The 27366-nt window shown below is 39.9% G+C and overlaps 1 protein-coding gene across 3 annotated transcripts in view; it reads left to right on the top strand.

The window, feature by feature from the left end:
* SPIRE1 (spire type actin nucleation factor 1) overlaps positions 1-27366 on the top strand; it is a 211915-nt gene that overhangs the window by 148717 nt on the left and 35832 nt on the right. For all 3 annotated transcript variants that reach the window (XR_003429070.1, XM_027088518.1, XM_027088519.1), the window contains exons 5-7: positions 15670-15747; positions 19407-19571; positions 26224-26310. Coding sequence is in view for 2 of the 3 variants with exons in the window: in XM_027088518.1 (XP_026944319.1) it covers positions 15670-15747; positions 19407-19571; positions 26224-26310 (330 nt within the window). In the remaining variant the exon portion in view is untranslated. The remainder of the gene's footprint in view (positions 1-15669; positions 15748-19406; positions 19572-26223; positions 26311-27366) is intronic.

Below are 27366 nucleotides of genomic sequence, written 5' to 3' on the forward strand. Positions count from 1 at the left end.
TCCCCTGGGTCCCGATGCGCACACTACTTTGTGTGTGCCCTCCAAGAGTGGAGGCTCTGTTTCCCCCAGTCATGTCAAAGTCCTGCAGTCAGATCGCACTAGCCTTCAAAGTGTGATTCTCTTGGAATTCCTCCTCCTGTTGCCGGACCCCCAGGTTGGGAAGCCTGACATGGGGCTCAGAACCTTCACGCCAGTGAGTTGACTTCTGTGGTTTAAGTGTTCTCCAGTCTGTGAGTTACCCACCCAGCAGTTATGGGATTTGATTTTACTGTGATTGCACCCCTCCTACCCTCTCATTGTGGCTTCTCCTTTGTCTTTGGATGTGGGGTATGTTTTTTGGTGAGTTCCAGTGTCTTCCTGTCGATGATTGTCCAGCAGCTAGTTGTGATTCCGGTGTTCTCACAATGGGGAGTGAGAGCACGTCCTTATACTCCACCATCTTGGTTCAGGGTCTTTTTTTCTTACTATATAATTTATGATTCATTAAAATGAAGCAAAAGCTTTGTTGACATATCTAAGCAGAAACTTGAATCTCCATTCTTCTTTCTGGAAACTCTGCTCCATTTTTAAAAGGAACTTCTCAGTACCCTCAGGCTCTTCTCAGGACTCCCGCTCCCCCAAGGGCAGTGCTTTCTCTTGCCTCCCTCTTGTGGGAGGCTGCTCTGTCCTCCACAGCTTCAGATCTTTGGACTGGGGTCGGTTGGTGATATTCTCTCTCTCTGCTGCTTCTAAACAATGACTCTTCATACTTGTACCAAAACCTCATGCCATCTGCTTCTGTTATTCTTGAACCCATTGTCACTGTCATCTGCCAGCATCTTGACTGATTTGATTGATAAAAGAAACTTTAGCTTTGTCTCCTTGACACCTCCTCTACTTCAGCACTCTGCTTACCTGAACACACCTTTGTCCTCGTGATAACCTGTGATCATTCCATCTTGGAAATCGTGGGCTTTCGTTCCTCACCCCCTGCCCATTGAGCTCTTCCACTCACTGCCACCTGAACCGGTATTGTCCCTTGACCTCCCCTCCCCACTATTTTCTGACAGTTTATCAGTCCTTCCTGGATTCACTTGTCCTGTGTGGCTTAGATTTAGTCACTTCACCAAGAGTTCAGGCCCACATGTCCAACCTGGGTTATTACAATAGCCTCCTGCTGGTCTCATCTCTGTAAATTCTCTCTGTCCAGTTCACCTTCCACTTTGTCGGGAATGATTGCTGTAGGTCACAGATCTGACCCGAGGAGTCTGGCTCCAGGCCCAAACCTCCGCGTGTTCTTCCAGGCCTGACCTGAGGCCTGCTTTCCCAGGCAGGCCTCCCGGGGGCAGGCTGCCCTTTCTACACGGGACTTGAGTGCTGCACTCTGGTTTTCTGTAGGGGATGGTGAGCTTGGTGTGCCACGCCCACAGGCCACAGGAGCACACACACCTGCATTCCTCACCCGGCGCCTGCATTCCTCACCCGGCGCCTGCACTCGAAGGACCTTGGCTAAGGCCCTTGCCTCCACTCTTTCCCTCCACCAGCCCTGGGTCCACATATGCGGGGCCCCTGCTGTCCAGTGCTCTTCCACAGTGAGAAGATCACCCACCTGCACCGCCTGTCACCTGACCTCACCCAGCGCCATTCTGAGGGGAAAATAGAGCAAGGAGAGCAAAACCTCTTTGTTGGCCTCTTGTTTGCGCTGCTGCGGTAAGGGAATAGGGCGTGGTTGTTATTTTCAGTTTGGCTCCTCCTTCCTGATCACTGGACACCTGGCAGCTTGACAAGGCACTTTGCTTTCTGGTTAACATGGCTCCTCATGGCCTAGAGAGTGAAACCAAACTCCATTGTCTTGCACACGAGGCCTTATGGCATTTCACCTAGTTGTGTTTTTATTCTCCTTTTCAACTCTCCCTTCTTTGCATTTTACACTATCCAGTCAGAATTACTTACAGTTTCCGAATATATCATGCTTGTTGTATGTCTGTGGCCCTAGCACATTTCTGTTCTTTCTGCCTGGCATTCTCTCCCCGCCTTGCCTTCTTGGTGAGCTCCTGTTTACCCACCTAAAAAGCCTGCTCACGTGGTACCTCCCTCTACCCTTCACTCCCTCTGTCTTATACCCCTCAGTCCTGCATGTCTCATACCCCCCGGGAGTTATTTGCTTGTCTTTGAACTGTTTCTCCACAGCTGGACCAGACAGTGCTTGAGAAGAATGACTGTGTTTTGAATCATTTTCCTGTTGGTGACTCTTACTGCAGTGTGTGCATGTAGGAAACACTCTAGAAATGTCTGTTGAACTGAAATGATTTATGCATTATGTCTGTGTTTTCAGAGCTTCAGAAATGTTCTGGTTGAAAGAAGCCAGTTTTGAAAGCATTTTTGACTATTAGAAGCATTTTGACCAAGATATTTCTAGTAAATACAGGAAGTTTTGTGGGCTGTAGATGAGGCCTTTGAGTGCCCTTTCCATTCTTTAAATTTATAAATAAGAACTTACTTAATAGTGAGTCTTGAGAAGGTAAGCTATAAAATATGTGGAAATCCTGGCATGAACATTCTGTACCATTTAATTACAGATTTTATACTGCATAAATTGCCTGTCAATACTGAGGTTTTAGGAATAAAGTCTTATAGGGTCCAAATGCATTTCCCTTTCCTCTTCAATGTATGCATTTTTCTTGAAATTAAAGAAAATTTTCATACATATTAGTTCATATATGTATGTTAGTCACTTTAACCTTTAACCTAGTCTCAAGAGTGCTAAATTCACACTAATAATAAAAAACTCTGGGCTAATTTGATTTTTTTTCTGAAGATCTCAAAATACACAATTTTAGAATCGGACGAGGGACTTCCCTGGTGGCACAGTGGATAAGAATCGGCCTGCCAGTGCAGGGGACATGGGTTCAATCCCTGGTCCGGGAAGATCCCACATGCCACGGAGCAACAAAGCCCGTGTGCCACAACTACTGAGCCTGCACTCTAGAGCCCATGAGCCACAGCTACTGAGCCTGCATGCCACAACGACTGAGCCTGCACTCTAGCTGCCTGTGCTGCAGCTACTGAGCCCACACACTGCGACTACTGAAGCCTGCATGCCTAAAGCCCGTGCTCCACAGGAGAAGCCCGCGCCCCACAATGAAGAGTAGCCCTCGCTCGCCACAACTAGAGAAAGCCTGCGCGCAGCAACGAAGACCCAACGCAGCCAATAAATAAATTAAGTTTTTTTAAAACCCATGGGATTTCTTTTTAAAAAAAAAAAGAATCAGACGATCTTTCTTCTATACCTGTGAGTTACTGTATATCAACTGGAATTTTCAAAGTAATAATGTCTGATTCAACAGGCTGATTGATTATCTGTTTATCAGTGATGTTTCAAACAACCATATATCTGTGTGTGTGCGTGTGCTTGTGTGTGCGTGTGCGTGTATAAAATTAGGGTAAAATATTAGTATCAAAACATTTGAGCTCAGTTGTTGATAATGTATTGATTTGATAGACCAAAAGTACTTTAATTATATTAAACCTCTTATATGCTCAATTGGCAGTTTATTAAAATATAAAACCCATAACCTATTTCCAAGTGTTATAATTGTTCTATAAAGTGGTCATTACATTTACCAGACCTAGCTACTTTACAGAGCACGAGGCCTTGTAGTCCATCTATTTATTTAGAAAGTAAATTCATTTTCATAATGATCTCTTTTCATGATGTGATGATTTCCTTCTTAAACAATGAATGAGACCCTTTAAGGTGGTTCTCCAAATGATAGAGAAGATTTGAATAGGCTGCTGTTATTGTGTCTCAAAGGCAATTTGATATCCTTGAAAGTGAGTACGTGTTCCCGTGTCTTATAAGCAATTTGATATCCTTGTATGTAAGTGTAGATGGAGGGACTGTCTGAGCTGTCCATTTAGTGCATAGGGTCGCGTGAAAGAAGAGATGGCCCGTGCCCTCGTGCCAGTGAACCCCCCCAGCCCAACTCGACTGGCTAGAGCTGGTGAGCATGTGCAATGGGGAGGGGAGGATTGAGCTTGACAATTTCAAGTGTAAATTACTTTGTTGGAAAAAAGGAAATTATATTAATGGCAGTGTGCTTTAATTCATTGCTGTCTAAGTAGTTTTTGATCATCAGTCCCTGGTTTTGTTATTATTACATGAAATTATTTATCAGTTCCTCATACTTTAAGCCCTACAGCCACAAAGTGGCTGCTGTTGTTTGCTTCATTTAGTCTTCATGACCAGTCCTGTGACTCTCACTTTGTAGATTAGTATACTGAGGCTTAGCTTAGAGGTTCCCATAGAAGGAAGTTCTCAGAACTTCTGATGCCTGTGTTTCCATCCTCATCCCGCTCTCCAGCCTGGCAAAGGTGCTCTCTGCAGTTATTCCTGTTTTCTTGTAAGAACAGTCACCTGCAACAGACTTGTCCATGGCTGACAAGAGTCCCTGGAGGAAAGTGCAGGTGTACGCTTTGATACAGGCTTTTAATCAGGGTTGGGAAGAAGGGGGTGTGAGCCAGAGAGAATAAAATTTGGAGTTGGGGGATAAGGGGACTCATGAGGGAACATGTGTGCGAGCACGTGTGTGTGTGTGTGTGTGTCTGTCTATCTGTCTCACATACGCACACAGATGGGAATGGGATGGGAGGAGGGACGTGTCATGTTAGGTTTAGGTATGAAGTAATATGGAAATGGAAATGTCAAAGATTGAGATAAAATTATTTCCAGACTAGAAAGTCAGTTGACTGATTCCAGTATGTTCCCAGCCGGCTCTAACATTATTGCCTCCACATTTAGTGTGTAGTGTACCCTCCCCACCTTCTCCAGGAAATCCTTTCACAGTAGAGGTGTAACTCTATTTATCATTGTAGGAAAAACTTGATGTATCAGGGAAGTACACTGTTTAAAAAGAAGCTTTTGAAAAAAAATCTTGTTTTCAAGCAAATAACTCATTTTTCATTTTTATTATATTTAAAATATATCAACACCAGTCATTTTTTAAAGCCCCTTTTGTGTTGGTGAATCATATTCTTCCACTCATTAGTCATGCGACTGGCTTAAGTCAAATAGCCTTTGCTAGATTTCTGTTTACTTCACTTTAAAAAGGGAAGTGGGGGCAAAATAGACATGCTTAGATTCCTTCTAGTCATAAAATGCTCTGCAGAAAGTGCAATTCATGTGACTAAATCTTTGTTCTATTCATTCAAGATTTTCCTCATTTTTGTACCAGTCTTGTTTTGTGTAGGCAAAATATATACAGATAAACATTTAAAATGCATTCCCAGTAAAATTTGCTAGGAAGTTAATGTATACTATTTTATATCATATTTTATCCATTTTTTAAATCCGGTTTTATATTATATTTTAAATTCAAGATGGATTTCATAGGAAAGCAGTTCAGTGTTGTAGATTTTATAGGAAAGCTCAGTGTTGTCAGTATTGAGCTATAAACTCAATACTGACATTGCTACTGTACTGATGTCAGTGAGGACTAAAACTTCTGTATTTTATTTATTTTTAAAATTATTTATTTATTTATTTGACTGCACCAGGTCTTAGTTGCAGCATGCAGGATCTTTACTTGCAGCATGTGGGATCTAGTTCCCTGACCAGGGATCAAACCCGGGCCCCCTGCATTGGGAGCACGGAGTCTCAGTCACTGGACCACCAGGGAAGTCCCAAACTTCTGTATTTTAAAATCTAATGGTAAGCAAATTCCTGGAAAGAAGAAATTCCTAATATAATAATATTAGTCATAAGTGAATGAACAGTAAAAATAATTGAACATTATGAAACATGTTCATATCATTGCAATAAGAACTCTTAATTAGAAGGCACGTAAAAGGTTTTTAAAGCACGTAATTTCTGTTAGAAGATTATATACTTAAAGTGATGAACGTTTTCTCTCCCCTTGCAGTTTCTTGTGCCATACATGTAAATAACCCCAGAATGAAGGTTGAATACCACCAAACATCTTGATCTTTGAGGGATAAGATGTCTAATATCGTTAAGCCATCTTGGATTTCTTCAGAGGCAGGCTATCACAGTGTAGATTGTCATTTCCGATTATCTGATCATAATGATCTTTATCTCTTCTCAAGTGTGAGTGCACCTGTGGTGCTTGATTATTTAGTTGCTTGTTGACATCTTAAACTCCTCTTATAAATGCTATGTTCATTCACCCTCTGAATTATGGTTCTTCATTTATATCCTTCAGTCCTCAGCTGAAAGGACGTCTGAGGCGTCTCCTAAATGCTCTTATGTAGTGAGCGCACTCGGCCTGTTTCTTTAAAGTCACATTACTCTGTGTATTTCCTTTCTAGCAGCCATCACAGTCTAGAGTTGTTTTGCTGGTCTCTTTTCCCCCTCATTCATATCTGCCACTAGGATACATTCTCACTGAGGGCAGAGATCTTTTCTGTCCAATTCACTGCTGCAGCCGCAGTGTAATAGGGCCTGTATAAATCTTGGATCAGCGTTGAATGACTTAGAGAACTGTGGCAGGTATTGGACATCTGATTTCTGCCACCTCTCTCGAATCGTGGTCCCCTGACACTCCTGACTTGTCTCCAGATGCAGAGCCTCCTTCGTGTTCTTACCTGTGCCTTGCTCGTGCAGTGGTCTGCGTCTCTTGCCTGAGTTGTGGCAAAGCCTCCTAATGGAGGATAGACTGTATCCTCCAGTGTTCCGTCCCCGTGTACAGTCTGTCCTCCAGTGTTCCATCTATCCTCCAGCTTTCCGTCCCTGTGTAAAGATGTGTTGACTCCTTGATGCTTGTAGGTGGAAAGTTTAGACCCCTTAGCACAGCATAGGGACCGTTTACAGCCGGGCCCCAATCTGACCTCTCTGGGCTCTTCATTCCTTGTTGCTCACCGCGCGTTCACGCTTTGCTACCCTCCTCCAGCCCCTGATTGCCGAGGGCCTCTGCACCTGCTGGAAATGTCCTTCTCCTCTCTTCTCTCACATAGAAAATGCCTACTTAAGACCTAACTCAGATGTCCACTGTTCTGAAATGCTTCTGCTGATCGAAGTTAATTTCCTTATTCTCTGTGTTCATTCATAGAGCACTCTGCTCTGGCTTCTGTCACTTATCACACTGTATTGGAATTACCATTTACGTTCGTCTCCTCATTAGACTGAGCATCTTAGGGACAAGGACCATGTTTATATTCCCAACCCTGTCATAGAATTAGGGACCGAGGACAGCATCTCCTGTCATCTTTTTAGGTATGTTCCCCTTGCTGCTTCCTCAGCTTAGGACACTAGGGCCCTTCATTAATGAGATTTTTTTCAACCTAGTAAATGTCACATTTTGTTCCAAAGTTGAATTTTCCTAAGTGTTTAACACATTAACATTCAAGAAGAAATAGAGCAAAATAGAATCAGCCTTAAGTCCTTTATAGTCCATCCCCTTGTATTCGAACTGCTGTCCAAAGTGGGAACCTGAGGAGTAGGGGGTGAGATGGAGTGCTACTGGATTTTTATAATTTTTTCAAAGATTTCCACTCTAAGGAAATGTATGTACTTTGGGAAAAAAGACCCAAAACCCACAGCTGCAGCTCTGGGCTGAAACAATTTATGTCACTTTCACATAAACATTTATAATCCCTGACTATCTCTTATTCATTGCCTTTGTGAGCACTTTAAACTTCGTGATAGTCCTGATAAGTAGGCAGTACTACTGTTTGCGTCCCGCCTCATTTTATAGAGAGGAAAGCTGAAGCACAGTTTAACAAACTATAATCAGTTAGCTGTCCATAGTGATAGAAAGAATTGGGATTAACACTCCTTTCTAAGGATTTAGAAATAGTGACAAACACCAAAAATGGATCTTGCAGTAGGAGATGAGGATGTACAGGAGGATTCCATAAACCTGAGTGTGGGGGTGGGCAGAGACTGGGGGACTTTCGGGGACCTGTGAGAATGCAGCAGCCATATTTGACTATTGCAAATCCTGGCGAGTAGAGAAGCACTAGGTCCCAAAGGAATTAGGATCAATTGGCAAAATTTATTCATTCACGCAACAGTTGTGTCATGTGTCTCCTATATGGCAGGTGCTACTACAATGAATAACAGCAAGTATTTCTCCCACACTTATCCTGTGCAGACACTGCTCTAAGGCTGTGGTGCGCATTAACTCTGCAGTTCTCCCAACAGCCGTGCATTCAGTGCTCTTACTATTTACATTTCACTGGGGACACAGTGGTGAACAAGATACTCCAGTAAGAGCCACAGCCCAGGAGCAGCCAGTCCAGCAGTGGGATGCGGGTTGTGGCATGTGAATGGAGGCACCGTGGAGGCGCCTGTTTCCTCTTCTGGTACTCAGAGATACAGCTGTTAGAAGGAGCATTACACCAGTGTCTCCATTTTCTAAGTGTTTGAGGGATTCTCACTTACATGTGACTTTATTTTAAACCTCACCAGTCACATTCTTCTGATTGGTTAAATCTTACCCTAAATTTAATAAAACCCCGTAATGGAAGGATGATTTCTAGGTGCCCAGATTAGAGCCATTCTATCTTTTTAGCTGCTAGTATTTGACCATATATTGAAATTATGGGCTAAGAAGGTGAGTGGGAAAGCAGCATGGTTCATTATGAATTTTCAAAAGATTATATGAGTAATTTTACACTATATAATCAGAATGATTGCTGTAATAGTTTATTAAGTGATTTACATATATTATTTCAATTAGCCCTATAAAAGAATCATAATTTTGTGATGAAATCTTTGAGCTCAGTTAATCTTAAACAAGATAGTGCTAAAATATTTTACTTAAAATGGAATACTATATATGTATATATAAAGTATCTTCTGTTGCCACAGGGGGAAAACAGTGTTTTTGGAATTGATTAGGCTGTTATGGAATTGTCTTTTGTCTGTTGTTTAAAATCAGATGACCACATTTTATAACCTGTAATTGGTTGAAAAAAATCAAATGTAACTATTTCCCACCCAGTATCTCACAGCCAGTATAACCAAGTCCACCTACATCATAGTGCCATTGCCAGTTACGCTGACTCCTAAGACGTCTGCTGTGACATGACTTGAGACTGTTTTCTGCTTTAATGCACGCACAAAGATAAAGCCACAAGACCTATCTCATTCACATGTTGAAGTATATTTTAATTAGCTTTCTCATACTCCTGGCCTCTCCCTCCCATGTTTGCTCCCTACACCTCCAGTAATAAAACTGCGATGACATTTAAGTTAACTGGAAATTTCTCCCTAGAGCCAAAACGGATTTCCAGTCCTCCAAGGGGTGAACATATTTTTTGAAAGAAAGAATCTACCACCAGCTGTTTGTTTAAGGTTGCTATTGTGTTCATTTTAATTAAATCATCTATTATTTGTAACTTTTTTAGAGTCCTTGTCAAAGTCTATCTTTTTTCTATTTGATTTATTTTGTGAATGTTAGTAAATGTGCAGAACACTCATCTCATCAGCAATAGTGAAATTACCCTCTCTGCCCCTAGGTTTCTTTGGGTTTGTCACTACTCGCCCTGTTAAAATGCTTCAGAAGAATCTTTTATGTAGAAGATCATGTCAGAACTCAGTTATAGACTTTTCAGGTCCTGTGACTTTTTGAACTTAATTAACTTTATTTTAACAAATAAAAAAACTCACATGGTTCAAGCTCCAGGAGTCCAGAAATAGTGCAAGAAGCTGCACTCTTCTCCCTCTGTCTCCTAGCTGCACAGTCTCTCCCACCGGCAACAAATACTGTTAATTTCTTCTTTGTCCTTACACAGATGATTTATGTATAACTAACAGAAAAATATCAATATTTTTTCTTCCTTTTTCATGCTGTTCTGAACCTTCCTTTTTTCATTTAATAATAAATCTTGTAGATCATTTTATATCAGCGCATAGTGTTTACATTTCTTGTGTCTCCATGATGTTCTGTTGTGTGGATAGACTGTAATTGATTTAATATGTCCTCTATTGACAACTAATAAGTCTCTTCCAATTTTTTGCTCTTTATAAACAATGCTGCAATGGATAGTTTTTAACCTGTTTTTTGTGGGTGTGATTGTATATATAAGACAAATTCCTAAAAGTAGAATTACTGGGTCAAAGAAATTGTGCATTTATAATTTTCATAAAATTTATGAGATTGTCCTCCATTGAGGTTTACCAATTGATACTCTCCTTGGAAATGTGTAAGAGTGTCTGTTTTTCTACATCTTCATAATGTGTTTTTCTAAGTGATAAGTGAAAATTTATATCTCATAGTTTTAGTTTACATTTTCCTTACAATGAATGAGATCAGGTACCTTTTCATATGCTTAAGAACTATTTGTATTTTTCAATTGTGTATCCATATTCTTTGTCCATTTTTCTAATGGAGTATTGGTCTTATTTGTATTTATTCATTAAGAAAATAGCTTTTTGTGATATAATTTGTAAATAGTGTCTCTGATATTTTAATGATTGTTTTATAATGATCATCACTGCATTTCTGTAGGTGTGAACAGTTAATGAGTATAAAAACCGAAAGGGCAGATAGATGTCTTTAGGGAGATACTGTGAGTCCAGCTACTTGGGGCAGAGACAGGCATTAAACACTCAGCCAGTGAGTGTGTGTGTGTGTGTGTGTGTGTGTGTGTGTGTGTGTGTCTGTCTGTCTGTCTGTCTACAAAAATATTGGGAGAATGGAGGAACAGTGTTCCTTTCCTGGAACCTAGAAATGCATTTCCTTCATTTTGACGACTTCATCTATACTTTTTCTGATTTCTGCAGTGAACCGTATAAATTCAAATTGAGCTTTACAGAATATCAACTTACAGTTTAGTATCTTAACGTTTTACATTTTTCATTAAGTAAAATGCTCTTTCTCTCGAGAGAAATGTCTTCTCCCTCTTCGACCCCTCTGGGAGAAGGAGCATGTTACATCTTTAAGATAGTGCCATAAAGGTTGATGAAAATATAAATCATATTCTTTAGTAATTATCCATTAGCTCTTTATATGCATGGGAGACTTCCATTTATCACAAGAATTGCTGTAATTGGGGGCTTTTTTGTGCTCTAATTTCCAAAATATTAATTTGGAAGTCCTTTTTCTTTTCTGTGGTAAAAGTATCTGAATTAGGAAGGACATCATGGCTCTTACTCTGTGAGGCTAATATACATGTTCTGTTTATTATAGGCAATATTTATATTAGTGACTTTGTCACTTGTGAGATATATTTAATGGTCTCTATGAAAGTAATTTCTTTAAAAGTATATTAGCATATTTTAACTGAGTTAAAAAAAGGTTTTTTTCAAGGAATTATTGAAACATTCATTTTTACACATTTAAAGTTTCTAGCTGAAAACACGTACCCATTGTACAGGGGAATACCATTAAATAACAAATAGTTCTAAATGGTTAACAATATGGAGGAAAAGGGTGATCATTAAAATGCTGTTATTAAAATATTATGTTAATACATGAATACATTGTCAGTAAGGGTGGTGGTTGAATCTATGCAAATACATTAACATTACTCTGAGTATTTGATATACTTGTGATTCATGGAGTAGATTTTATTTATTTATTTTTTAAGATGCTGGGAACTAAAGATGTTGGCAAAGAGCAGTTGTAATTGCTAGCTTGAGAATGGTTGTGTCAGAAATGGGGAGAGTTAATTGCCGTGTGGATGCTCTCAGTTAGGACTTTCTCACCCTATTCCAAGCACAGGTTGGCATCTCTTCTTACATTTGTACAAGCAAAAAAAAAATACTTATTCAGAAGCTAGAATATAACTGACAGAAGCTTGTCTCTAAAACTATAAAAATCTGTAATTTACTTTCAAATAACTCATTTCTGTTGCTGCTAATGAGAAAACCTGAGATTCTTCATTGAATATTTGTTCAAGCTTGTTCAATTATAGTATTTACAGATTCTCAGCTATTTTATACTGATTTATTGATGATTCAGGATTTTTTACTTCACGAAGAGGCTAAAGAGAGGTCTCATTTGTTAAAAGATAAAATGTTTAAAAAAAAGAATAATGTTTTTGTAATAGAGTGGAAGTGTTCACAATCAAATCTTCATAGATATTCATTGGCTTATAGTAACTAATAACTACTAAATAAATGCTAAATAACTAATATCTACTAATCTGCTTAATATGAACCAGGCCACATGCTATATGTCTTCTGTATTATTTTACGTAATGTTAACAAAATCGAAAAGGTATTTATTGGCAGCTGCATTTTACAGGTGAGAAAATCAACCTGAAGACTAGAGCAGTTGTATAACTATCCAGAGTCACACAGCTAGGAAGTATCGAGCTACAATTAGTGCTACTTGCTGTTCAGAAAAATAAAGAAACATGAAATTCTCAGGCCATTCATTTAAATTATTGTCAGTATTATAGACAGCAGATAGTTTTTCTTAGCTGCAGGGAGTTAGGGATTTTGTCACAGCACAAGTAAAGATAGAGATGTCTAAAGTCTTAACAGTGAGACCATCCTGGCTACATTTTGTCAGGGATGTGTCCGAGAACAGTAACAGTTAAGGTTGGGTGGAAAAAGGGCCATATGCTTCTCGTACTCTTCCACCAGACCACCCCTAAGACATAGAAGCGTGAACCCATATTTTTGGACTAAAGGGGACATGTTAAATCATAATTCTTTCCATTGCAAGTGACAGAAATCCACTCAAATTAGCATGGGTGGAAGGGGGAGGAATTTATTGACTCCCTTAATTGGGAATATAAGGGCACAGCTGGCTTTAGGCACAGATGGATCCAGTATCTGAAACTGGCTTTCTCTCTCTCTCAACATCCCCAGGACAGGCTCTAACTAAAAGAGTTCCCCAGAAGTACTTATAGGCACCCCAGTTTGAGGGGCACAACAGAGACACTGAGAACCCGTCATGGGGGATTGAGAAGATAAACCAAATGAGGAAGAAGCTGAAGCAGAAAGAACAATTCAGAGACCTACTGTAATCACCTTTTTGGTAGTAGCAGTAGGATTCAAGGAAAAAAGATAAAGATTTCATCTTGCCAAAGATCTCCCATCTTCTACTGTATCTGTACATTTGTCTTGCCTTCTCTTGTTTGGATCCTAAAAGGACCTAGAGACCATCGGAATTTTTAAAAACAACATAGGCTTGTAAAGATGAGTTTCTCCACTGTGTTTTCAGCTCTTTTCATTATCTTTTGGTTTATAGATCATTGGATAAACAATAAAGTGGTTGCTGTGGGATCAGCCTTTTTAGGTGATGGGAGAAATATGACAGAAAGATAAGATTTCTCCATCCCATCCTTCCAGGGGATTCTGAGTTTAGGGAAGAAAATACAGATTTTCCTCTGAATAATTTTCCTTTTGATTGAGCTTCCGCTTATTAAAGTTGACGTGATAAGAACTATTGAAGAGATTTAAGTGATTGAACGTACTTGGTTGAAAGTATCTTAATTCACATATTCAACAAATATTTACTGAGCACCTACTAAGTGCAAGGCACTGTTCTAGAGATTTGAGGAGCCCAACAGTGAACAAAATAGACCAAAACTACTTCCCCATGGAAGCTTGGAATCTGTCAGGGAGAGGCAGACAGTGAACATATTAAGTAAATCATATGGACTGTTAGAGGCAGGATGGACTTTGGAGAAAGACGTAGACTAGGGGTTGCTCATGGCAGGGTGTGGGGCTTGGAATTTATATAGGGTGGTCAAGGTGGGCCCCATTGAGAAGGTAACCTTTGAGCAAGAATGAGAAGGATATATGGGAATTAGCTAAGTGGGCATCTGGGGTAAAGCTTTCTAGGGAGAGGGAGATGCGGACTTAGGTTCAGCTGTCATTGTTTGAGTGTTGCTGCTGATAAATAGATGACATAGCCTGATAGAGTCTCAGGGTGCCCAGAGGCATTTCACCTCCTGAGTCTCTTTTCTTTCACCATTTTAATTGTTAAAAAACCTGAAAGAATCTTCTAGTCAATAGAGTAGTGTGTACTTTATTTTTTTTATATTTTATGTTATGTTATTTATTTTTTATCTTAGTTTAGTCGTGCCGCACGGCATGAGGGATCTTAAGTTCCCCAACCAGGGATCCAACCCGCGCCCCCTATAGAGGAAGCGCGGAGTCTTAACCACTGGACTGCCAGGGAAATCCCAAGTAGTATGTACTTTAATTCTTTTGGGAATGGAGCCTGGGTTGCAGTCATTAGAGGAACAAAATAACACCTGTGCTTCTCCTTTTCGGTCTCTTCCCCGCTCAGTTCTGATTTTGGTATTATGGCTTAAGTCATCAGAGATTTTTTTAAAGCTAACTAATAATCCCTAGCAAAAAATGAGGAATTTTGAATATCAGAGATAATGTAATACCAGTACCTCTGATATATCTTTTTTTTTTTTTTTGGTGGTACGCGGGCCTCTCACTGTTCTGGCCCCTCCCCTTGCGGAGCACAGGCTCCGGACGCGCAGTCCCAGCGGCCATGGCTCATGGGCCCAGCCACTCCGCGGCACGCGGGATCCTCCCAGACCAGGGCACGAACCCGCACCCCCCGCATCGGCAGGCGGACTCTCAACCACTGTGCCACCAGGGAAGCCCCCTGTGATATATCTTTAAAGTCAGAAAACTGAGAGTCCTGATTTAGTTAATAATGATTATTACTCAGATTTTTTTTTTTTTTTCGTTACGTGGGCCTCTCCCGTTGCGGAGCACAGGCTCCGGACGCACAGGCTCAGCGACCATGGCTCACGGGCCCAGCCGCTCTGCGGCATGTGGGATCTTCCCGGACCGGGGCATGAACCCATGTCCCCTGCATCGGCAGGCGGACTCTCAACCACTGCGCCACCAGGGAAGCCCCTATTACTCAGATTTTGACATAATGTCACACCACCTATTAAGTACCCGTTATGTGCAAAGCTCAGGTATAAATCATAAATCCTATTCTTTTCCTTGTGTAATACCAATTCGTAAATGCTCATTTTGGCCAAGTTAAAGTAGAACGTTACCTGTCCGTTTTCTCAGGGTTATTTAAGTGTCTGGATGCTACATTCCCAACATTCTGCTCATCGTGTGCTGTCCCTTCCATACGTCTTACCTCATGTCTGCTTCAGTCCTGCTCCATCACTCACCTTGTCTGAGGCCCTGGGGCACTTCCATGTGCTTCACTCCTGCTCTGTCACTCACCTTGGGGTACCCAAGACATATTAGTTAGTTTTTGTGAGCCTCAGTTTCTCCTGTAACATGGGTTGTGGTTGTGGTTAAATTGATGGTTGCCTGAAGGCTTAGCACTTAGCGTCCGGGGCAAGGCTGCTTCAGAGGTCCAGGCCAAATAAGATGGTGTTTGGATTAAGGGATTTACAGTGGAGATGAAAAGAAGAGGACTTAAGTAATAAAGAGAGAAAGTTACATCTGTGAGATTAATGATGGATTGAATGTGGGGGTTGATGGAGAAGGAAATGTCAGTACAGTTTAGAAGATGTGAATTAATATTGTGACTGAGGTTTAACCACAAGGCTTCAAAGGAAATTAGAATGAACAATCTCAGTCCATCCCTCTGCAGGACTGCATTTATTTTAATTTACTGAAATTGGCTGAAATTTACAGAGGAGTAGATTCTGTGCTATCTGCTTCAGTAACACTTCTGTATATATTTTATCTGAAGGTATCCGTTCGAAATTTTAATTTGAGAAGGTAGCTTAATGAAATTTTGTGCTTAAATGTTTTATTTGAATTTTAATTGGTAGAATCTGAAGAAGATCCAAGAAATGGAGAAGAGTAACGAATCTAACACAGACCTGGAGGAGCTGAAAAACGCTGACTGGGTGAGATAGCTGGGTATTCTCTGTGTTCTGTTTAGTGTTGAAGAAGTCGTGTCATGTTTTGTAAAATGGTCTATCTTAAGGACTATTATGAAATGATATACCAATTTGAAAGCCTAACCTTACATTTGAGGAAATAGCTATTCCATTTTTTAAAAACTATCTAATTTTATTAGAACCACCCCAATGTCTCTGAGAATTTCAGTGTTTTAAAATATTGACCTTTCTAATTACATTAATACCTTAGCATCCTCTTATGTGGAAGTCAAAGTTTAAGCTCTGTTTCAGGATATAGTGAAACTATAGTGTAGTACATTCATTTATCCAATGAATAGTTACTGGATTAGGGCCCTGGGGATGCAGAATGAGTGATACATTACAACGTTCTGCCCTGGTGAAACAGAAGACAGATTTCTAGAACAGATGATTGCAGTGTATTCATGTGACTCACTGACTGTCTACTATTTTTCCAACATGGTACTAGATCCATGTAGGAAGGCACATTTTAGGATTCTGACTTTTCATGTTAAGGATACTGGATAAATAATGACATTAAATGACGGAATCGGAAAAGATACAGATTTGGAGGATATGAACAAGTCGCCTTTGACCATGTTAGATTTCAATTGTCATATTCTTTTCTGACAGCTTTATTAAGGTGTAATCTACATACAACAAGCTGCACAGGTTTAAAAAGTACAGTTTGATAAGTTTGACATATACGCATACACATTCACACCTGTGAAACAAACCATCACCATAAGAAAACAGTGAGCCTGTCCATCACCCCACGTCTCCTCGTATTGCTTTGTAACCCTACTTCCTGCCTCCCTCCTCCCTAGTTTCCAGGCAACCAGTGATCTGCTTTCTGTCACTATAGATTAGCTTGCATTTTGTACACTTTTATGTAAATACAATCACATAGTATATACAAGGGTTTTTTTGGCTTCTTTTATTCAGCATAATTCTTTGGAGATTTCATCCATGTTGTTGCCTGTATCATAGTTTATACTTTTTATTGCTGAGAGGTATTCCATTGTATGTAAGTACCACAATTTGTTTATCCATTCTTCTGTTGATGGTCATTTGGGTGTTTCCTGTTAGCAAATTCTTAATTTATGGACGATATCTTTCCTGAGATATTTGGAATGATATTAATCAGGAATGTTTAAGGGTAAAGTTAAAAAACAAGTAGGCTATATTGTCTTATAAGCTAGTATTGTCACTTTAGAATAATATTGATGATCAGTTTCCTTTGCATAGTGTTGCTCTAGGTGTATGTCATCTTGGTTAATAAATTTTTTTTTTAATTTATTTTTGGCTGCGTTGGGTCTTCGTTGCTGCACGCGGGCTTTCTCTAGTTGCGGCGAGTGGGGCCTACTCTTCAGTGCGGTGCATGGGCCTCTCATTGCAGTGGCTTCTCTTGTTGCAGAGCACGGGCTCTAGGCACGCAGGCTTCAGTAGTTGTGACGTGAGGGCTTCAGTAGTTGTGATTCACGGGCTCTAGAGTGCAGGCTCAGTAGTTGTGGCACACGGGCTTAGTTGCTCCACGGCATGTGGGATCTTTCTGGACCAGAGCTCGAACCTGTGTCCCCTGCATTGGCAGGCGGATCCTTAACCACTGAGCCACCAGGGAAGCCCAGTTAATAAATTTTTAAATTTGTTTTCCAAGACATTGAAGCCAGGTAAATAACTCCAGGTGCTCAGAAGTTAGCAAATAGCTAGTATAAAGTTGAACCAAAAATTTAATTAACTGTCTTAAGGCAACCTCATCTAAAACAGTATGATCACTGACAAGAGACATACTATCTCCAAAGGGAGTTACATTTGCCTAGATCACCAGCTTCTTTTTCATAAGATCATGAAAGTGAACTACCTAGAAAGATTAGAATGAAATGAGGAAGGAATGAGTAATAGTATGAAGGAGAATTAGAATACGTTTAATGGCAGAATCTATACATCTCAGAATCTTTCTAGTGTAATAAGGGGTAAGTGATAAAATCTCTGGGAATACATACAGTGACAGTTGTCCATTATTTTATATAACTGGAACTTAGATTCTGAAAAGTCATTTGTAAAATTTTTGCCAACAATAATATAGAATGAACTGGCTATATAAAAGAGTCTGTTTGAATTTTTCTATAAATTATAGCAAAAGATTCTAATGTGAGTAATCATCACTAATTTATCTGTTTTGAGAATTCAAAGTTTCATATGTCAGGTTTTCTTAAAGCCAGAGGAGGTGAAGAGAAGAGACAGTATTTTAAAAATGAGATGGTATTTGAATTGGATCTTCAAGGAATGAGCAAGAGAAGTTGAGACGAGCATTCCCAAAGGAGAGATCTAAATATTTTAGGGATTTATATTAGGATAACTTTAATGGCAGAATCTAAGAACTTGTCTTAAATATTAATATTTTAGAAGATGTTCTGATGGCTATACCACAGTATTAAGTACCTCAAATCCTTTTGGGAATAAGAAATGGTATACAGTTTTTAAAAATCACAAATCATTTTTTGAGGACATTTTTGAGAAGTTTAATCAGTTATGTAGGCATTTCTTATGAAATATGTCACTTGATTTTTAATAAATATATTATGTAGCTATTGAGCCACTTATTAATGTTTAACAACCTATAATATTTCAGTTAAATATCATATTGATTTTCTCTTTACTGAAGCCGAGAATATAGCTTATAGGCAGGAAAACAAAAAGGTTAAAGTATAATAATATTAACACATTTAATATATTTTAAATTATAATAAATATTTTACATATATTTCATTTTCTTGAAAGGCAGGCAGAGCAACTTGCTATTATTTGTAGATAAGAAAATTGATATTAAATAATTTGTGCAGAGATAGTAATAACATAAAAATTGTCATTTTTGAGCATTTTCTATGTGCAGAACACTGTACATCAGCTCTGATCATCTCAACAAGTTATAAAGTGCCATTTTCTTTTATTGATGAGGAAGCCAGGTTCAGAAAGGGGAAGCAACTTGCTGGATGTCAAATAGCAGTAGATGGCTGTATCAGTTAGCTGTGGTCACAGTAATGCTGCGTAACTGAACACTACAAAATACCACGGCATAAAGTGGTAGCATTTACTCAGCTCATGAGTCTGCAGATCAGAGTGGTGGCTCTACTCTGTGCATCGTCCTTCTCCTGGATAATCCTGCCAGTGTGCTTCGTGCCAACCCAAGCGTGATGTTCTCATGGTAGTAACAGGAGCAGAGTGACAAGCCATTGTGCATTTGTTGTTGAAGTCTTTGGTCATGTCATATCCACTAAAATTCCAGTGGCCAAGGAAGTAATAGAGCCAAACCCAAAGTCTAGTGTGAGAAACACACACCTCTTCAGTGAGCAAAGCCACCTGATAGGTGGAGCATGAGGGCCTGAGGAACTGAGGCCATGGATGCAGGTAGCACAGGGGGTGAATTAGGGTTTTATCCAGGTGTCCCCACAGTTAGAGCTGGTGGATTCTCTGCTGGCATCCAACCTGCTTTATAGTACCCTAAAATCTAATTTTTTAAATCGTTTCTCTTTGGTTTGCTTGGTTGTTTGTAATCCAAGCTCTTAATATTTTCTTTACGACTATAGCTCTTTAGAGGAAACTAGTAAATTTATTTATGGATTTCTCTCCACCCTTGGCTCTTTCAGGCTCGATTCTGGGTGCAGGTGATGAGGGATTTGCGGAATGGAGTAAAACTCAAGAAGGTCCAAGAGCGGCAGTACAACCCTCTGCCCATTGAATATCAGCTCACCCCTTATGAGATGCTAATGGATGACATTCGATCCAAAAGATACACTTTGCGAAAAGTGATGGTAAGTAGCAAAGAAAACTGTCAATGGACTCAAATGGTTGTTTTTTGGTAATCTTATTTGTTGAAAATGTTCTTCTCAATATGGAAAAGCTGGAAAATACAGTAAGCTCACAGAAAAGTTACAAATGTGTAATTCCACAACCCATGGCTTTAAATTTCTGTCTACTGTCCTTTTCTTTAAGCCTGAACAACTCCCTTTAGGGCAGGGTTACTAGTGATGAACCCCCTTAGTGTTTGTTTGCCTGGGAATGTCTTAATTTCTTCTTCTTTTTTTTTTTTTTTTGTGGTACACGGGCCTCTCACTGTTGTGGCCTCTCCCGTTGCAGAGCACAGGCTCCAGACACGCAGGCTCAGCGGCCATGGCTCACGGGCCTAGCTGCTCCGCGGCATGTGGGATCTTCCCGGACTGGGGCACGAACCCGTGTCCCCTGCATTGGCAGGCAGACTCTCAACCACTGCGCCACCAGGGAAGCCCTCTTCTTCATTTTTGAAGCAGAGTTTTTCTGGGTACAGAATTATTGGTTGACAGTGTTTTTTTCTGACTTTAAACTTAGCTCACTGCCTTTTGGCCTTTATGGTTTCTAGTGAGAGATCACCTGTTCATCTAATTGAGGATCCCTTGTATGTGATAGTCACTTCTTGCTGCTTTCAATATTTTTCTCTCAACGACTTGACTATAATGTGTTCTGTTGTGGCTCTCTTGGAGTTTATTGCTTGGAGTTTATAGAGCTTCTTGGATGAGTAGATTTGTATTGTTATCAAATTTTGGAAGTTTTTAGCCATTAGTTCTTCACATTTTCTTTGTCCTTTCTTGTCTTTCCAGTCCCTCTGGGACTCCTGTTATGTGCATGTTTATACAGTTTGGAGGTTGTGAGTAGTAAGTAAAGAAGAACATGTTACTACTCTGTGGTACCCATTATTGTTTTCCTTTTTTCTGTCTTTCTTTGTCTGGCTAATTCCATGCAGTTCACTTGGATACGTTTATACTGAGCCTCTGTGCAGGGGACTAGGCAGATGGCAGTTCTAGTGGTGATTGGTTTTGTGTGGGGGAAGTTTTCAAGTTTTAGTCTAACAGGCTAAGATTTTGATTAGTTCCTTGTTATGTATATATGTGCCTGATAAATGACAGTGGAAATTCAGCTGCTCAAATTTTTTTTTTTTTTTTTTTTTGCGGTACGCAGGCCTCTCACTACTGTGGCCACACAGGCTCAGCAGCCATGGCTCACGGGCCCAGCCGCTCCGCGGCATGTGGGATCTTCCCGGACCGGGGCACGAACCCGTGTCCCCTGCATCGGCAGGCGGACGCTCAACCACCAGGGAAGCCCCAGCTACTCATATTTAATCATTCAAAAACTGGATATATTTTAAAAAAATTTTTACTTTTATCAATATAATGCCACTTCCTAATTTCTTTAAAAAAAATTTTGTTGTAAAGAGTAAACACAATGGATTTTCACACATAGTCTATCTGTATCTGAAGCGGTATGCCAAGATGTTCTTAATTTAATCCTCAGGTTTAAACTACATAACTATACCATAGTAATCCACTGTTTTTTGTATATTTGTGATGCTCATGATGGGAATTAAATGGCTTAGCCATATGTGATTATATTTAGAACATTAAGTTATAGAAGTACAAAACATTTCGATGGAATTTTTTCAAAATGTTTTGGTAAAATGCTTTAATTCTAACAGAGAACTTCAGATAACTCACCTTTAAAAATAAAGATGTAGATCGTCGGCCGCCGTCAGCCGACTGCCGGCAGTCGAGGAGCGGAAGCCGCTTTCCTGAAGCGGGCTTGGGTGCTCCAGAGCCCGGCCGGCTGCTCCAGAGCCCGGCTGGCTGTTGAACTGCCTCTTCCAGCAGCTGTGGCAACGGCTAGGCGCGGGGCGCGGGCGACCCAAGGACTGTGTAACTGGGCAGGCGCCCCGAACAGGCAACCCCACCGAGGGAGGTGGCCATGGCAGTTGCACTCGGGCACCCCGTGCCATGCCCGTGTGGTGCTGTCGCTGCTCCCTGGCCGGTCATTTCAGAAATTGATGAGCAGATCCTAAAAGTCACATGGAATTACAAGGAACCCAGAATAGCCAAGACAATCTTGAAAAAAGGACGAAGTTGGAGGATTCACACTTCCTAATTTTACAACTTACTACAAAGAAACTGTAATCAAGACAGTGTGATGTTGGCATAAAGATAAACATAGATCAGTGGAATAGAATTGAGAGTCCAGAAATAATTGCCTTCATTTGTTGTCAGTTGATTTCTGTGGGATCCCAAGACAAAAGGGAAATATCAGTCTTTTCAACAAATGATGCCAGGACAGATGGATATTCACAAGCAGAAGAATGAAGTTGGACTGCTACCTCGTACTATATATAAAAGTTAACTCAAAATGGATGAAAGACCTAAATTTAAGAACTAGAACTATAAAACTCATAGAAGAAAACAGGTTTGTGATCTTAGATTAGGCAGTGCTTTCTTAGATATGACACCAAAAGTACAGCAACAAAAGAAAAAAATAAATTGGACTTGATCGAAAATTAAAACTTCTGTGATTTAAAAGACAATATAAAGGAAGTGAAGACAACCCACAAAATGGGAGAAAATATTTACAAATCATATATCCAAAAAGGGACTTGTATCCAGGACATATAAAGAATATTTTAAACTCAACAATAAAAAAGACAACCCAGTTGGAAAGTGGGCAAATAATTTGAATTATTCTCTGAAGAAGATATGGCCAATAAGCACATGAAAAGATGCTTAACATTATTAGTCATTAGGGAAATGCTAATCAAAACTGCAGTGAGATGCTACTTTACACCTACTAGAGTGGCTAAAATAAAAAACACAAGAAATAACATGCTGGTGAGGATGTGGAGACATTGGAACCCTCATAGCACTGATGGAAATGTAAGATGGTGCACACTTGGGGAAATAGTTTGCTAATTCTTCAAGGTGTTAAACATAGAGTTTACGGCCCAGCCATTACATGCACTCCTAAGAGAAATGAAAACATTTGTCCACACAAAAATTTATGTATGAATGTTCATAGCATATTTATAATAGCCAAAAAGTAGAAACCATCCAAATGTTTATCAGCTCATGAGTGGGTAATATACAATGGAATATTATTCAGGCATAAAAAGGAATGAAGTACCAATACATCCTACCACCTGCGTGAACCTTGAAAACATGCTAAGTGGAAGAAGCCAGACACAAAAGGCTACATAATGTATGAGGGGTTCCATTTATTTGAAATTTCCAGAGTAGGCACATCAGTAAGACAGTAGATTAGTGGCTGCCAATGGCTGTGGGGAGGGAAGAATGAGGAATGAGTGCTAATGGGTGCAGCATATACTTTTGGGGTGATAAAATTTCTCTGAAGTTATTGGTAGTGATTGCAAAACCTTGTGACTACTTAGAACCCTGAATTGTACACTTTAAAAGGGTGAATTTTGGACTTCTCTGGCAGTCCAGTGGTTAAGACTCCGTGCTTCCACTACAGGGGGTGTGGGTTCAATCCCTGTCAGGAAACTAAGATCCCACATGCCGAGTGGTGCCGCCAAAAAAAAATAAATAAAGGGGTGAATTTTATATGTGAATTATAACTCATTAAAGGTCTTTTTTTTTTTAAAAACATTACCAAGTTCCCTCTATTTATTTACCTTGGTCTAAAGCCTGATCAGATGATCTGTTGTTTTTCTGATGTTTTTGAGCTCTTGAAAACTTTGTCTTTCTTTGATTAATAGAAGCCTAACAGAGGAGGCATTTTATTTCTAATTGTCTTAACCTCTTTTTTCTTAAGTATAAACCAATTATTTGAGAAGACTAGTCCAGTGTAATGAAAGATCCTTGTAAAATGTATAGTCAGAGGGTTGGTGGTGGTGGGATGAATTGGGAGATTGGGATTGACATATATGATTGGGAGATTGGGATTGACTAATATATATAAAATAGATAACTAATAAGAACCTGCTGTACAAAAATAAATAAATAAAATTGAAAAGAAAAATAAAGATGTAGAAACTTAAACATTTTTTATAGAGAAGTTATTTGTTTAAGGCATTGTGGCTCAAAAGTAAGATCAGGTTCTATAACTGGTCTCATTTACTTATGGGCCTACTATTTGTGTTCATCTAGAAATCATTTATTGTTGCAGCTTCAGAGAGCTTGTTTCAGGGTGTGTTCTGTATTTATATTAAAAAAAAAAGTAATTTCACTGACCCAGCAGCAGAATGGAATTTGCTGTTACTTTTCCTCCTGCTAGTAAGGACTTTGACTGACTGACTTACATCAATACTGGCCTGCAGCTCCCTCATGAGCACTGACACACATTTTGTAATTGGGATCCAGGATCCAGTTTCTGACTAGTGAGGAAACTGATGTTAATGTGCTTGTTTGGGGAATGGAACTCACAACCTTGGCCTTATTGACTCCATTACCTCACTCAACCCTGCTGTTGTGATGGAAAGAACATTAAAATAAAAGTATACGAAAAATAGCTAGAAAGAGGGCTTCCCTGGTGGCTCAGTGGTTAAGAATCTGCCTGCCAATGCAGGGGACACGGGTTCGAGCCCTGGTCCAGGAAGATCCTACATGCTGCGGAGCAGCTAAGCCTGTGTGCCACAACTACCGAGCCTGTGTGCTAGAGCCCGTGAGCCACAACTACTGAACCCGCTCTCCACAACTACTCAGCCTGCGCACCTACGGCCCGTGCTCCACAACATGAGAAGCCCGTGCACCACAACGAAGAGTAGCCCCTGCTCACCATAGCTAGAGGAAGCCTGAGCGCAGCAACGAAGACCCAGTGCAGCCAAAAATAAAATTGAAAAATAAATTAATTTTAAAAAATGCCAATTAAAAAAAAATAGCTAGAAAGATATGTGTTATCCTGTTCAGGAGTAGAATAGAAAGGTCTGATTAAGTTGTTCATACAATAAGGATTTTTTAAAAAGTCTTGTGTAACATGAAGTCCATGGGTGAAGAGTGGTGCCACGGTAGGCCCCCAACTCTGCTGCTTGGGTACACACACTCCTTAAACCAAGTACTAGTGGTCACAAGCGTGGCTCAGCTCAGGCAGCTTTCACTCCTAACTCTAACCTTAGGGCTGTCCTGTCCTCACTCAGGACTGGGGGGCGGGGGGCACAGGGAAAAGGGGAGTGGATGATGTCAGCAGGCTTGTCACACACCCTGAGTGGTCGCATTTGTGGGAGGCAGCCACTGGGCCTGGGAGCAGCAGTTCAGGTTCTTTTTTTTTTTTTAAATTAACTTCATTTCTCAGGTGACACAAAATAGTGACATTGACAAAAGGATCAAAACTCATACAGCTGCAATAAAAAATTAATAACCAATTGATTAATGATCCTGAGCAATTAAAACAGTAATTAAGATTGGGAAGTACATAACAAAACTGTCCATGCCCTGAAGTCTTCCAATTCAGATAAGAAAATACTTTTAAAAAGTTTGACCAAATTTTACAATAACTCTAAAATTGGGCATGACATTTCAATAACAAATTGTGAAGCTTAAAGAAACCTTTCTAACCTATCAAAATTAAAAAAATATCAACTATTGGTGCTAGAGGAATAAACAAATTATCTTTTTTCTCTCCAATAAAATTGATAACATAAAATTATTAAAATATGACAAGATAAAGAGTAGGTCACCAAAGTAGAGTGAAAAAGTATTATAGAGGTTTTTCGGGCAGTTCATAATAAAAATAGTATGCTGATTTTCTGGATTTTGAGAAGTTTAAGGTATTCATCAGTTTTTTAAATTTGTAATTTGTTAACATTTCTTTTTTCATCTATCTTTTATGAGAATAATGACAGAAAGTGCCTAGCAGTTCTGTTTTTTCACATGAGGTTGGGAAATAAGTATGACTTATGGTCACCACAACTGTGCCTTCTGAGTGGTCAGAATGTGAGTTTAGGTGGGGGGTTTTTGGTGGGTTTTTCTTAAATTTCTTAATATTTTTGTAACCTGTTTCTTTAAAAAGAGAGGATGTTAGGGCAAGAGTCAGTCAGACCAGGCCCCTGCCAGGCTCTGCTGCTCACCGACCCTGTGAAGGGGGCAGACACCACCTCGATCTGAGCCTCAGCTTTGTCTAAGAATGTGAACCATGTCCCCACTCCTTCCCATTACCAAGATTTTGTACAAGGATGAAAATAAGAGGTAAAAGACTTTTTGTTGTTGTTGTTTTGGCTGCGCCACCTGGCACGTGAGATCCCAGCTCCCTGACCAGGGACCGAACCCGCACCCCCTGCAGCGGAAGCACAGAGTCTTAACCACTGGACCACCAGGGAAGTCCCAAAGACACTTGAAATTATATAGTAATTAAGCGTAGTATTATTTTTTCCATTCACATTCATAATTGTAGAAACTTTTTGTTGGAAGGATGCATCTTATATATAATTTCCCCAAATGTAGAACTAAAGTGGACGTGGAGTTTCTTCAGTTCTGCATAGTTATTTTTGCTCTGAATCATTCAGCCATTTACTCTCCATTTTTATTGATTTGAAATGCATCCTTGGTGGAGCCAGATTCCACTTCAGTAATTTTGAAGTGACATATGTTGACATATGTACCCAGAAACTTATAATGATAAACCTGTAGTCACATGAATCTTCTACTTTTTGTCTCCTTTCAGGTGAATGGTGATATTCCCCCTCGGTTAAAAAAAAGTGCTCATGAAATCATCCTGGACTTCATCAGATCAAGACCTCCTTTAAATCCAGTATGTAATTTGACATATTCCCCTTGTTTGGAGAGCACATAATGAAGTATTCTCCTCTAGCCTATGACCTCTAGAACTCAGCTCTTAAAGGAGTATTTACACTGAGCTTTCATTCTCAGAATTATGAAGCCCAACTGTAAATTACATTCTTAATTCACAAAAAAGTACTTAAAATTATTCAATACAGGCTGTCTTAGGATATTTTAACTCAAACAACCTGAGTTATGGTGCAAAATCTGGCCAAATACCTCCTAGAATAACAGCTGAATATAATTCCAAGTAGTTCCTGGTGTGGGCTGCCCTCCCTGTTTACTTTATGGTACAAACACTTCACCTTGATTAAATTGTCGTTTTGATACTGTTTTACAGTAAATCCACCCTGCTGTACCTCCTCTTTTGTATTAATTATCTTCGTCTGTTGACGGGGTTCTTTCTAGTGACCATGGAATCAGGGTGTTCTGATCTGGTTTGAATGTTGGTTTGCGTTTCCTCTGTTCTACACTTACTTCCCCCCAGCTCCACAGCCAGTGCTCACCAAGGCCTCTCAAACCCCATGTGTGTTCAGTAACTAGAACAGGAATGGTGTTTCTTTCTCAGTTTGTGAACATCTAAAACATAATTAATGATCCCTCTTATAAATCTTTTTAAAATAAGGGAAAGAGGCCACATAGGAAATAATTTTAAGAAGGCGGGTCCTGGTGGAGCAGAAAGAGCATGGAGTCAGATGGGCCCGGATTTGCACACTAGCTACACAACCTAGTGGCCACATGTCTCTGAGAGAGTTGATCGGCCTCCCTGAGCCTGTATTTCCTCAACTATAGAACGAAGATAATAATCTAAGAAGGTTGTGATGACTTACTTAAAAACATTACTTTCAAAAACAATAATCATAATAGGTAACGTACAGCTTACATTTCAATGGATTGCCTGTCACAGTAGCACGTAGGGAGCATGACTACAGCTGCAGCAAAGCTGACTCCTTAAAGTTACTTGAGCACATGTGACTGAACCACTGTGAAGTCCAGTAATCTCCCTATTGCTTGAAAATGGTCTTTT

Source organism: Aethalodelphis obliquidens, unplaced genomic scaffold (assembly GCF_003676395.1).
Source record: "Aethalodelphis obliquidens isolate GAN/ISIS:26980383/991018 unplaced genomic scaffold, ASM367639v1 scaffold63, whole genome shotgun sequence".
Classification (NCBI taxonomy): domain Eukaryota; kingdom Metazoa; phylum Chordata; class Mammalia; order Artiodactyla; family Delphinidae; genus Aethalodelphis; species Aethalodelphis obliquidens.